Here is a 13,581-nt window from a genome sequence, read left to right as displayed (position 1 = left end):
TCTTTACCTCCTTGAAGGTAGATCAGATTCATCTCCCGAGGGTACAGTTATTAAAAACATTTTTTAAAAAATCATTCAATAAAATATTGCATGAAATCAATGAGACACTAACTAGAAAGTTGTTCTAAGTAAATGTCTTTGATCTCTGGATATTTTTAAAATGTTATTTATAAAAACATCAAATGTCTTTTATGGGAGGACTAAGTTACTAGACAAAATGTATATTAATACAGATTTTTTTATAATGTAAACTCCATGGGGACAAGGCTTTAATTTGTCCTGTTCACCTAAGCAGTACTTTGAACAGTTACTGGCACATGGCAATAGAAATTTGAATATCTGAGTAATTAGCATGTCCCAGACACTAACATAAGTGCTTTGTTGTCCTTTAACTAATTTAATCTTCATATAGTCCAAAAAATATTCGGTGTATGAATTGGTACTTTTTGCAGGATGACAATTACAGTGAGTTCTGAAATCAAGTGAGTTCCTAAAACTCACCAGGTTATGCAAAATTATGCAATGAACACCACAAGATTCATAGGGAAAATGGGGTTAGAAGCACAACACTCAAAAAACTTAATCATAACACATTTTTTTAAAAGATAGAAACCTAATAAAAATGATAGCACAATTTTGCATAGTTTACACATGAGGTGATTAAGAAATACAAAAACACAACAATACATACAGCACTTTACCTTGAAAAAGACCTGAAGTTTGCTTGTGGAAGTACATCAGAAGAGCTGCAGCTCATGAATTACTGTGAAATGATGGCAGGAGGGTTATCTGAAATCCGATGGAAAACTATAACAACAGATGTGGATGGGAGTGGCTTAAAACACAAGGGGTGTACCGAGCTATCCAACAGATGTTTGAGGTATGAGGTGTGTACATGTATATGCATGTATTTAATGCAGTTCAGTACAGCTGGGTGTAGTTTCCTGCATTCACCCAGGGAAAACTTTCTATAAAGGATCAGACAGTAAGTATTTTAGGCTTTGTGGGTCTCTGTTACAACTATTCAACTCTAAGATTGTGGTACAAAAGCAGCCACAAACAATATACACAAAAGGGCTTGGGTGTGTTCCAACAGAACTTTATTTATAAAAACAAGCCACTGGCTGGTGATTATAATTTGCTGATCCCTAACTTTGCATATGAAAATGCAAATTTTGTCTTATGCTCAAATTGTTCCCTGATGTATCAATCTTGTTGGGACAAATATGCATATTCAAAACAAGCATTATTGCAGAACTAGGTTTGGAATGCTATCATGCAAACCAAAAAATAATTAATATAATTCAAATAAGCAAAATAACAAATCTAGTATTATATGAAAAGAAATTGCTTTGATTTTAGACTTTATAAATCAGTGATTATCCAAAAGTTAATGGACCACGTCAAATGGCCAAAATAAAAACAACTAAGGTCAATCAAAATCTGTGCATTAAATTCTACACAATCTTTAAGAAAAGTGGAAAACTTTTGACAGTTCAGGCTCACTTACAAAGGGCACACGTGGCTTTTTCAAGATCATCAAGCTGCAAAAGTTAAAATACAAACTGCACTTAGAATATGAGTAAGTTCTAGACATCAAATGCATATAGCATGGTTACTATAGTTAACTATAGTACATACTTCAAAGTTGCTAGAGAGTAGATTTTAAAATGTTCTCACCATAAGAACAAAAAAATGGTTATGTGAAGTGAGGGATGTGTTAAGTAACCTTATCATAGTAAACATTTCAAAATATATACATATATTAAATCAACACGCTGTACAACTTAAACTTACACAATGTTATATCTCAACTACATATCAATAAAGCTGGGGAAAAACATACTAATTGCACAACAGCTATACAATATTTGTCCAGGAACTGAGTTAAAAATTCTCAGCTGACCTGCTTCCAAAGAGAAAACACTAATATATATAACAATCCTTTGCTTGCTGTATCTCACATCTGGACTCTCCCCCAGTTTTCTTTGTCAAAATTGTACCCATCCCTCCAAGGGCCAGATTCAAATGCTTTCTCTATAAAGTCTTTCCTGGACCCCATCAGAAATATCTTCATATTCTGAATTTAGTTTTTACCTACTACAGCATTTGCTACTTTATATCCTGCTTCAAAATTATTTGTGTACACGTCTGTAATTTCCTCTGCCATATGGAAAATAAGACTAATCTTAAACCATACTAATCCCTCTGTATGGGCAGCCCTTTTTCACAGCCAACCCTTAACCGCTAACTGATCTTCAAGACGCAATACAGGGGCGCCTGGGTGGCTCAGTGGGTTAAAGCCTCTGCCTTCGGCTCAGGTCATGATCCCAGGGTCCTGGGATTGAGCCCCCGCATCGGGCTCTCTGCTCAGCGGGGAGCCTGCTTATTCCTCTCTCTCTGCCTGCCTCTCTGCCTCCTTGTGATTTCTGTCTGTCAAATAAATAAATAACTCTTAAAAAAAAAAAGACGCAATACAGATACCATCTCCTCTGTGAAAGTTTCCTAGACATCCCCGAAATTAGGCTTTCCTTCATTTCTGGTACCCAATAAAACCAATATACCTCTATTTTAGCCTGGTTTTATACCTGCTTATTTACTTATTATCTCCCTCACTAGGTTAAGAATGCCTTAAGGAGATGAGAATTTTGTTTTATTAAACTTTGCATGCCATAGCCCAGTGCCTGGCCCCTAGTTGATACTCAAGTATTTGATCAACTAATAAAGCAGTCTCCCAAAATATGAAGTATAGGATATAAACACATGAAAACCAATGCCATACCAATAATTTCTTAAACAAATATTGTATAGAACAGTCAACGAGAAAGGTGGACTATAGTTACCAAGAATGGCTACTTCAAGCCAAAACTGAAAGACAAAGTCTCAAGAAACAGGATCTGAAAATAGTGACTATAGCACACACTTCACAGAACCTTTTCCCAGGGCAAAAAGCACAACTGGCCAGAATAAAAAAGTCTTTTCAGACGTATCATCTCTAATCATAAAAGGGCAGACAGAAAAAGGGGCACGTGAGTGGTGCAGTAGGTTGAGCATCTGACTCTTGGCTTCAGCTCAGATTGTAATCTCAGGATGGTGAGATGTAGCCCTACATCTCTGTGCTCAGCACGGAGTCTGCTTGAAACTCACTCTCCCTCTCCCTCTGCCCCTCCCCCCTGCACTCTCTTGCTCTCTAAAATACATAAATAAATCTTCAAATAAAAAGGGGAGAAATACAATATCCTGGATTAATAATCTTTCAAAATAGAAGACATCCTGAGCCACAATAATATTAACAAACTTCTCAACAAAAAGGGTTTCCTTTCCAATATCTGCACAAATACATGTACATTGATGACAGAGGATACCATCAACAAAACACCTGTATCCAAACCATGTACGTTTAAAAAAAAAGATATGCATACATGGCTAAATAAACTTCCCTTTATCACTACTCTTCTTTCTACCCCCAAAGTAAAATTTAAAAAAAACAAGATATGCATACATGGCTAAAGAAACTTCCCTTTATCACTACCCTTCTTCCTACTCCTCAAAGTAAAATTTAAAAAATGGTCAACATTCACAAAAGCAGGACTATTTTTTTATCTTTATTTAAAACTCTACACCCAATGTAGGGCTCAAATTCACAACCCTAAGATCAAGTGTCATATGCTCTACCGATTGAGCCAGAAAGGCACCCCCATTTTTTTTTAATAACCTTATAGAACATCAAGTACAAGTTCATTTCACAAATGACAAAGCAGAAGCCTGGAAAGGATGAATTTGTCAAAGGTCCTATAATGAGTTAAGCAACAGAGCTGTACCTAGAAAACCGAGGTTTGGCTCAGAGTTCAGTATTCATTCCTCTACACCAGCAGTTCTCAAACTTTTAATCTCAGGAGCTCTTTACACTCTTAAAACAGTTAAGAATTAGCAAAGGCCACAAAGAGCTTTAGTTTATTGCCTTTTAAGAACCACTGTTATAGGGGCGCTTGGGTAGCTCAGTGGGTTAAGGCCTCTGCCTTCAGCTCAGGTCATGATCCTGCGGTCCTGGGACAGAGCCCCCGCGTTGGGCTCTCTGCTCAGCAGGGAGCCTGCTTCCTCCTCTCTCTCTGTCTGGTTCTCTGCCTACTTGTGATCTCTGACTGTCAAATAAATAAAAATTTTTTTAAAAAGAACCACTGTTATAACCATGTTACTTCCTCCAGAACTGCAGGCTTTATCAGTTATCTATTAAACCTGCTCCCATTTTACAGGTAGAGAAACGGAGGATAAATATCTTGCATGTCTGCTATTAAGACAATCATAAGACAAACATTAGCATACACATACAGAGGAATCCCACTTAGATGCTCCTTTTACTGTCCTACTGTAGTCAACGTTCCTAAGAGAAGATCTAAACATCATTTTCCTATGGCTTAAAAACCATTTGAACAACTTTTGCCAATGTTCAAGAAAACAAATTCTGGAGGAAAGGACTTCAAGTAAACCCAAGATTTGCCTGATATAATCCACAAATTTGGGGCGCCTGGGTGGCTCAGTGAGTTAAAGCCTCTGCCTGCAGCTCAGGTCATGATCCCGGGGTCCTGGGATCGAGCCCCGCATTGGGCTCTCTGCTCTACGGAAGCCTGCTTCCTCCTCTCTCTCTGCCTGCCTCTCTGCCTACTTGTGATCTCTGTCTGTCAAATAAATAAATAAAATCTTTAAACAATAATAATAATAATCCACAAATTTATTCAGACTCCAAGAATGAAACAGACACATAAAAACACACAATTTCTCACAGAAAAATTATTTCACACACCTGTATCTATATATAAATTTCTTTAAGTACTACATGTATCTTATCTCTAGAAATACAATATATAACTGAAAGCTTATGGTCAAACTATACCAAGGGTTGCCAATAATGAGAACTGGCATGATCAAAATTAAAGTCACAAACCTCTTTCTTTTCACCCAATCAGCAACATAACCAAACAAGTGGTATTTATTTTTTTTTTAAAGATTTTATTTTATTTATTTGAGAGAGAGAGACAGTGAGAGAGAGCACGAGCGAGGAGAAGGTCAGAGAGCAAAGCAGACTCCCCATGGAGCTGGGAGCCTGATGTGGGACTCGATCCCGGGACTCCAGGATCACGCCCTGAGCTGAAGGCAGTCGTCCAACCAACTGCGCCACCCAGGCGTCCCAACAAGTGGTATTTAAATTCTTTCAAAACCCTTTATAAAAATTGCATGTACTCCCCCTCCACAGCCTGGCTTAATACCTTCCACTTAGTGAGAATGCAAATATTTCACAGATAACATTTTTCAAACATTAGGTTAGTAGGCAATGATTGTGAATTACCACCCTAACAGATATTTTCCCAGCATCTCTCCATTTAGACAACGTCTGCTTTTTGCTATTTAAGACCACGGGCACCTGACTGTCTCAGTCAGTGGAGCACCTGACTCGATCTCAGGGTTATGAGTTTAAGCCCTACAGTGGGCACAGAGCTTCTTAAAAACAAATAAATTAAAAAATAAAATTTAAGACCAATAACAAGTTATACTGCTGTGAGCTGCTATAAAGATTAGAATGACAAGTCCCGGGGAGCCTGGGTGGCTCAAGTGGTTAAGTGTCTGCCTTCCGCTCAGGACATGATCTTGGGGTCCTGGGACTGAGCCTGCATCAGTCTCCCTAGTTTAATGGGGAGCCTACTTCTCCCTCTCCCTCTCCCTCTGCCCCTCCCCACTGCTCATGCTCAATCTCAAATAAATAAAATCTAAAATAAAAAGAATGACAAAAATATCTCTGAACTTTATACAAAAATAGTTTATCTGTCAATCAGAAGCTCATCTTTCATAATAATAAATATTTCAAGAAACAAGCCAATCTTATTTAAAATAAAATAAATAACAAAAGCTCCTTAAAAACGATAACAAAATCTTTTAAAGACTGAGCCACTGATTCTTCGGTGTATGATTTAGGCAGGTCATCAATTTATTTCCCTCCCTTCTTGCCTTTTGGCTACTTTTTCACCACAGAATCATAGAAAATATCGTTTTTTATGAACACTAGTAAAAATCAGAACTACTCTTTGTTCCTATTTAAGTGCTCAACAAAAGTTCTGATACAAAAAAATCTGGCACTATTGTGTAAAATAAAATTAATGATAATGTATAGAACTGCTCTATTATTTCTATCTCACATTAGGAGAGAATCAAGAGTGATTCAGTACTGTGAGTTCAACTCACTCAAGCACTACCTGTCAGATTATCCTCTGACTATGATTATAACTTGAGATGAATGACACTTCAGCCTGAGACAGTTCTGAACACCCACTTGGTGCACTTTCCCAGTAAATAATCGGGGAGCATCATACATTTCTAAATTAACATTTATATATGAGGTTCCTTACAAGGGGTTTTTCATGTAGCTTAAGATTTTCCTGGAATTAGGGGCGCCTGGGTGGCTCAGTGGGTTAAAGCCTCTGCCTTCAGCTCAGGTCATGATCCCAGAGTCCTGGGATCGAGCCCTGCATCAGGCTCTCCACTTCTCGGGGAGCCTGCTTCCTCCTCTCTCTCTGCCTTCCTCTCTCTCTGCCTACTTGTGATCTCTGTCAAATAAATAAATAAAATCTTTTAAAAAAAAGACTTTCCTAGAATTAAATGTTTCAGTTTTTCTCATTATCTCATCTGTGCATAAAAGGCAAAATACTTTAACAGCTACAAGCTCTAAGACCTATATCAAAGAACCACAATCAATAGTAGCTAATAGGAACTTCTTCCGTTGTAATACTTGGGCTAAATTAAAATGATCACAATCACATTAGACATGGCAGTTCAAGGGGGCATTAATGCCTTGTGGTTAAGAACATAAGTTCTGGGGGCACCTGGGTGGCTCCGTGGGTTAAGCCTCTGCCTTCGGCTCAGGTCATGATCTCAGGGTCCTGGGATGGAGCCCCACATCAGGCTCTCTGCTCAGCGGGGAGCCTGCTTCCACCTATCTCTCTCTCTGCCTACTTGTGATCTCTGCCTGTCAAATAAATAAATAAAACCTTAAAAAAAAAACTTAAATTCTGGAGTAAAAACGGGGTTCAATTCCAGCTCCACCAATTACAAGCTGTATAGCTTTAGTCAAGTTCTTTGATCTCCCTATGCTTCAGTTTCCTCCTCAGCTATAAAATGAGGAACATTAAGTACCTACCCTATAGTTGTTTTAAGAATTAAGATTATACAGGTGAAGGTCAACAATAAGCACTCTTCAAGACCAATACAAAAAAAACTGACCCTGGCATAGAATGAATGAAGTCTTCTTTTTGTGAGGCTTTCAGTAAAATCTAGAGGTTATCTTTACCTATAAGGTACACCCTTCGTGTAAACTAACATGAGCATCTAATAACCAGCCAACAAGTTGTACTGCGTACCTCTTACATACCCAATACCCAATAAATAAAGGTTTATTGTGGCTGGACCAATTAACATAAATTCAGAAACAGAGTGAAGGAAAATATCTTCTATCTACTGCTTATTAATGTAGAAAAATAGGCATAATAGGTATCACAGGCTCATTCCCAAACTCCACATGCTAGGTAAAGTGCTCTAAAAGCTTCTACTATCATAATACTTACTCAAAGGCACATTTTGCCAACTACCAATGCAATTCTGATCCATGCTCCCTTTAGTTTTCTTTATTTTGCCCCTAGGCGCCAAGGATACCTTTCAGAGCAGAAAAATTACTTAATTCACAAGAGATGAAAAGTCAAATGTCAAAGAGCGCAAAAAGCAAGCCAGCCACCTGTGTAAAAATACTATATACTTCATATTAACAACTCATATTTTTAGACACTGCCAAGAAGCAAATCAGAAGCACAAAAGAAAAACAACCTCAACCTAATAAACATACTTGATTGGTTTGAAGAGGCCTGCTAGGCACAGCTTACCTTCCAATAAATCTTACATCCCATGGACCCACCCTGCTCCTCATCCCTCACGGAATAAATTTTTTAAAAGTAGGGTCTAATTACTTTTGCTCGAAATTTGCCAGCAAGTGGAGAAACATCTGAGGTCTGCCTTACCACTCATCAAAGCCTGACTTCACGAAAAGTATACTGGGGTATACCCTGTGTTACCACCCCTTTGCCTAGAAATAAACCCAAAGATACCCCTCAAGATATGGAGTAGGGAAGGAATGAATGTAAAAACCTAGCAAGGACTCACCCGTTCACCCCCCCAAAAAAGAGCTTGTCCCCAGGGGCTGCAGAAAAAAAAAAATTCCGCAAAGCTGCGTTATTTCTTGTCTCCTGCTATCCAAACGCCACTGACTCGTCCCGGGATCTCACAACCTCCCGCAGCCCGCCCGCCCCTCCCCCTCTACACCCCCCCCCCACCTCCTCTCCTCCCCCACGCAGTTTCCAGGCCCAAAGATTAGGAAGAACGACCGGGATACCAAAACCGCCTCCGATTTAGGAGTCTCAATTCCACAGGCACCAAAGAATAAACGAGACGAGGCCAATGAAGCTTCACCGGTTAGGGAAGGCTGGAGGAAGCGCCCAACACGCCAGGCCGCGCCCCCCCACCCCCACCCCAGGTTGGAGCCTACCGCCGAAACTCCGAAATCCTTCTTACCGAAAGAGAAAACGATGTCTTTCCGCTAAGCGATACTCAGGCCTAACCCACCAAGCCAAAGCTTTCCCAAACACCCTACTCAAAAGACGCATAGGCCTAGACCGCTAGGACCCTTGAGATGGGGTTGTATTTTACCTCATGGGCTCAGCAGTCATGTTTTCGCTTCAACGCCTTGTAGCTCCAACGACCGTAGGGCGCCGCTTTGCGCTCTCCAGCACGGGGTTACAACAGAAATGCAATGGACTCGTAGTCGTCACTATAGCTGGTGCAGGATCCTCCCCACAGCTCAAAGGCCGCTACCACTGCCCCCGCCGCAGGAGCCGCGGAAACAAAGCGACGCCGCCGCCGCCGCCATTTTGTTGGGCCGAGGCTCAGGCAGAAGAATTGGCGCGTCCTCCGTCTTCCTCTTTCCGCTAACGATTGGCTACCTCCTCTACAGCTCAGACTCTTATTGGTTACTGAAATTCACCTTCTTTGGGGGCCTGTTGCTAAGGCGGTCTACGTCATTTAATCCCCTCCACCTTTTCATAGGGGCTCCTATTCAGTCCCAATGACCCGAAAGTGCTAGTGACGTATTTTGACTTTATTTTGAAAATGCTTTTTGATCCATCCTCCTTTCCTTGGCATATTGACAAAACAATAACAGCAATTTACATTTATTGAGTGTTTACTATATACCAGGCACTATACTAATCCTCTATCCGGATTAGCTCATGTAATCCCTATTCTCTTTGAGGCAGACGGACGCTTGTTAACTACTTTTTCCAGATGAGGAAACCAAAACACAAAGTCTCGATTAAGACCAGACACCACACTCTTAAACACTGATCTATATGACCATCCTGTGTCTTTTCTTTCCTATATTTCAGGTTATGATCAAGTTCTTTACTTTTCTAGATTTTTTATAAAGACTATTGATCATGCCAGCATGCTTACAAAATATATATTATATAAAACTAACCTGAGATCTTCATGTGAGTCTTTCAATACTAAATAAACTCTAAACTGCCACCTGAAATACACACACCCCCACACACACTAGATGTAATGTTAAGGTCTAATCCAGGTCTATTTCCTCCTTATTACAGAGGCTTGGCTGGATAATCTCTAAAAGACTTTCCAGCTTTCATGCTCTCTAATTTAATTGTTCACTGGTAATCTCTGCAAGTCACAAATTAGTTCTCTAAAGTCTAATAGTTTCTAATTTTATTTCTAAATTTATTCTGACATACATGTTTTTGTTCATTTTATTTGCTTTTCTTCAAATCTGTAATTTGCTTCTTTTGTATTTAGGTGAAAGAGTTGCTGCTTTCTACCAGAGTTGCAAATGGTAAGACTTTTTTGAATAGAACACTTTGATAATCTGATAGACAGAGGCAAATTTCTCATCAAGAGTAGTTTGGGGGCACTTGGGTGACTCAGCCAGAAAAGTATGCTGTTCTTGACCTTCCGGTCATGAGTTTGAGCCCAAAGTTGGGTGTAGAGATTAATTAAATTTTTAAAAAATTTAAAGAAAGAAGTTCAGGGGCGCCTGGGTGGCTCAGTAGGTTAAGCCTCTGCCTTCAGCTCAGGGTCCTGGCATCGAGCCCCACATCAGGCTCTCTTCTCAGCGGGAAGCCTGCTTCCCCCTCTCTCTCTGCCTGCCTCTCTGCCTACTTGTGATCTCTCTCTCTCTCTCTGTCAAATAAATAGATAAAATCTTTAAAAAGGAAGAAGTTTATACACATTTCAAGTCATCTTTCAAACATTCAAGTATTATTGGCAACTGTAGAAACCAGCCTTCTATATCTGGTATACTGATTTTCTTCTTGTCTTCCATATGTTGAATATCACTCAAACATACAATTTGAAGAAGCTATATTTTCCTCCTTGGTAAATGCAGTTAATCTGAAAGGAGATACACTCCATTACAAGACAGCACACAACTTTTAAACCAGCTCTTGGTGACAAGACTTCTTAACACTAAGCAGCTGTAACATGACAAATTCCATAGAGAAATATCTTAATAACAAAATTATAATCACAGAATCTCTAAAATATACAACTCACTCTATCCATGAATCATATGAGCATGGCTTTGCTATTAAAAGATGACTAATGAGGGCGCCTGGGTGGCTCAGTGGGTTAAGCTGCTGCCTTCAGCTCAGGTCATGATCTCAGGGTCCTGGGATCGAGTCCCGCATCGGGCTCTCTGCTCAACAGAAAAGCCTGCTTCCCTCTCTCTCTCTCTCTGCCTGCCTCTCTGTCTACTTGTGATCTCTCTCTGTCAAATAAATAAATAAAATCTTTTAAAAAAAATAAAATAAAAGATGACTAATGAAGTTTTACTGATATATTATACTTGTATCACTTTCAGTAGCTGATTTACAATGAGTTTCCTTCAGCTGTATTTTAGAAGAAATTCAGTGGTACACATCATTCACATTTTTCGTCACATTGCCGCAGAAATCAACATAGAAGCCTTTCTTGGACTTGACCATAAATGTGTAATGAGTAAATTTGCTTGGAAGAAAGACAATGTAGATTACCTTTAAGAGGGCAAGTTGGATGAAAAAATAGATACTCTCATAATGTTTAATAAACATCATTGCAAATTCCATTTTGTGTCAAAATCACAGTGCTTTGACAATATCAATTAAATATTTAAATACATATATCCTATAATCCAGGAATTTAACTTATAGGAATTTATCCAACATTTTTTTAAGATTTTATTTATTTTATTTGACAGTCAGAGATTACAAGTAGGCTGAGAGGCAGGCAGAGAGAGAGGAGGAAGCAGGCTCCCTGCTGAGCAGAGAGCCCAATGCGGGGCTCAATCCCAGGACCCTGGGATCATGACCTGAGCCGAAGGCAGAGGCTTTAACCCACTGAGCCACCCAGGCGCCCCTCCAACATTTATATCCTATGTGGGAAAAATGAGATATCCATAAGACTATAGTTAAATGAATTATGTTATCCATACATCAGAATACCATATAGCTGCTTGAAATAAAAACATTTTCAAAAATAAGTTGTGTTTCTATGCACTAAAAATGACCATCTAAAACATAAAGTAAGATAACAATCCCATTTACTACAGCATCAAAAAGGATAAAATACTTAGAAATAAACTTAATCAAGTAGGTGAAAGTCTTGTTTCTGAAATCTACAAAATATTGCTAACCGAAATCAAAGAAAATACAAATGAGTGGAAAGATATCTCATTCCCATGTACTGCTGGAAAACTTAATGTTAAAATGTTTCTACTAGCCAAAAGGACCTACAGATTCAATAAAATCCCTATCAAAATCCCAATGGCAGGGACGCCTGGGTGGCGCAGTTGGTTGGACGACTGCCTTCGGCTCAGGGCGTGATCCTGGAGTCCCGGGATCGAGTCCCACATCGGGCTCCCAGCTCCATGGGGAGTCTGCTTCGCTCTCTGACCTTCTCCTCGCTCATGCTCTCTCTCACTGTCTCTCTCTCTCAAATAAATAAATAAAATCTTAAAAAAAAAAAATCCCAATGGCATTTTTAAGAATTAGAACCCCCCCCAAAAAAATCCTAAAATTCACATGGAAGTTTAAGGGACCCTGAATAACCAACACAATGTTGAAAACGAGGAGCGAAGTTGGGGAACACATATTTCTTGATTTCAAAACATACTGTAAAGCAAGAGTAATCAAGAGAGTGTACTATTATAAAGATATAGATATATATTCCAATATAATGGAAAAAAGAGCCCAGAAATAATCACTTGAAGATAAGGCCAAATGGTTTTCAACAAGGTTGCCAAAACTACACAGTGAGGAAAGGACAGTCTTTTCAACAAATGGTGCTGGGAAATTTGGATATCAAGTTTTGAAAGAGTGACATTGGACCCTTAACTCACAGCATGTACAAAAAAATTACCTAAAATGTATTAAGGACCTAAACCTATAAAATTCCTAGAAGAAAACACAAGTGAAACACTTCAAGACATTGGGTTTGGTAATAGTTTCTTGGATGTGATACCAAATACATAAGCAACAAAAGTAAAACAGACAAATGAGACTATATCAAATTTCAAAATTTCTGCACTTCAAAAGAAACTATAAACAGGGTGAAAAGGCAACCTATGGAATGGGAGAAAATATTTGGAAATTATGTATCTGATAAGGAGTTAATATGCAAAATATAAGGAACATCAATGACTCAACAACAACAAACAAATACCTTCATTAAAAAATGGGCAAAGTCAGGGGTGCCTGTGTGGCTCAGTGGGTTAAGCCTCTGCCTTCAGCTCAGGTCATGATCTCAGGGTCTTGGGATCGAGACCCACACTGGGCTCTCTGCTCAGCAGGGAGCCTGCTTCCTCCTCTCTCTCTCTCTGCCTGCCTCTCTGCCTACTTGTGATCTCTCTCTGTCAAATAAATAAATAAAATCTTTAAAAAAAAAGAAAGAAGAAGAAAAATCCCACAACCCATGAGATCATAACCTGAGCCAAAAACAAGAGTGGGATGCTTAACCACCTGAGTCACCCAGGCACCCCCTAAAATTCCATTCTAAAGAAAAGGTGCTGTTAGGGCAAAGAGTCCTGGATGATACATCCAAAGACATAAAGGTTAATTATCTTAAGGTGATATGTCTGAGTGATTTTTTTTCCTATTTTCTATTTTTCCATTTTCTCCAAATTTCCCACAATGAGAATATATTATAAAGTTGATGGGAGAAAGTTAAATAATTTTAACTATTGTGAGCAACAACAGAACTATCCATTTTCTGCTAGCAAATATGAATTCAAATAGCAATTATGCCAACATAAACCTTAGCTCAAAATTTTTTTAAGATTTTATTTATTTATTTGAGAGAGAGAGATAAAGAGAGCACAAGTGGGGGATTGGGGAGAAAGAGAAGCAAGTTCCCCACTGAGCAGGAGCCAGATATGGGGCTCAATCCCAGGACCTTAGGATCATGACCTGAATAAAGTCAGGTTCTTAATGGACTGAGCCACCC

The 13,581-nt window shown here is 39.1% G+C and overlaps 1 protein-coding gene across 6 annotated transcripts in view; it reads right to left on the bottom strand.

Annotated features, from left to right (window-relative positions):
- The window catches only part of ATRX (ATRX chromatin remodeler), a 300,930-nt gene extending 291,990 nt beyond the window's left edge, over nucleotides 1-8,940 (bottom strand). For all 6 annotated transcript variants that reach the window (XM_044234659.1, XM_044234661.1, XM_044234660.1 and 3 more), the window contains exon 1: nucleotides 8,743-8,940. In XM_044234659.1, the coding sequence (XP_044090594.1) occupies nucleotides 8,743-8,762 (20 nt within the window). In that variant the 5' untranslated portion in view covers nucleotides 8,763-8,940. The remainder of the gene's footprint in view (nucleotides 1-8,742) is intronic.
- Between the last annotated feature and the right edge of the window lie 4,641 nt (nucleotides 8,941-13,581).

The sequence above is a fragment of the Neovison vison genome, chromosome X, assembly GCF_020171115.1.
Source record: "Neovison vison isolate M4711 chromosome X, ASM_NN_V1, whole genome shotgun sequence".
NCBI lineage: Eukaryota > Metazoa > Chordata > Mammalia > Carnivora > Mustelidae > Neogale > Neogale vison.
This window is presented reverse-complemented; position numbering and strand designations above follow the sequence as displayed.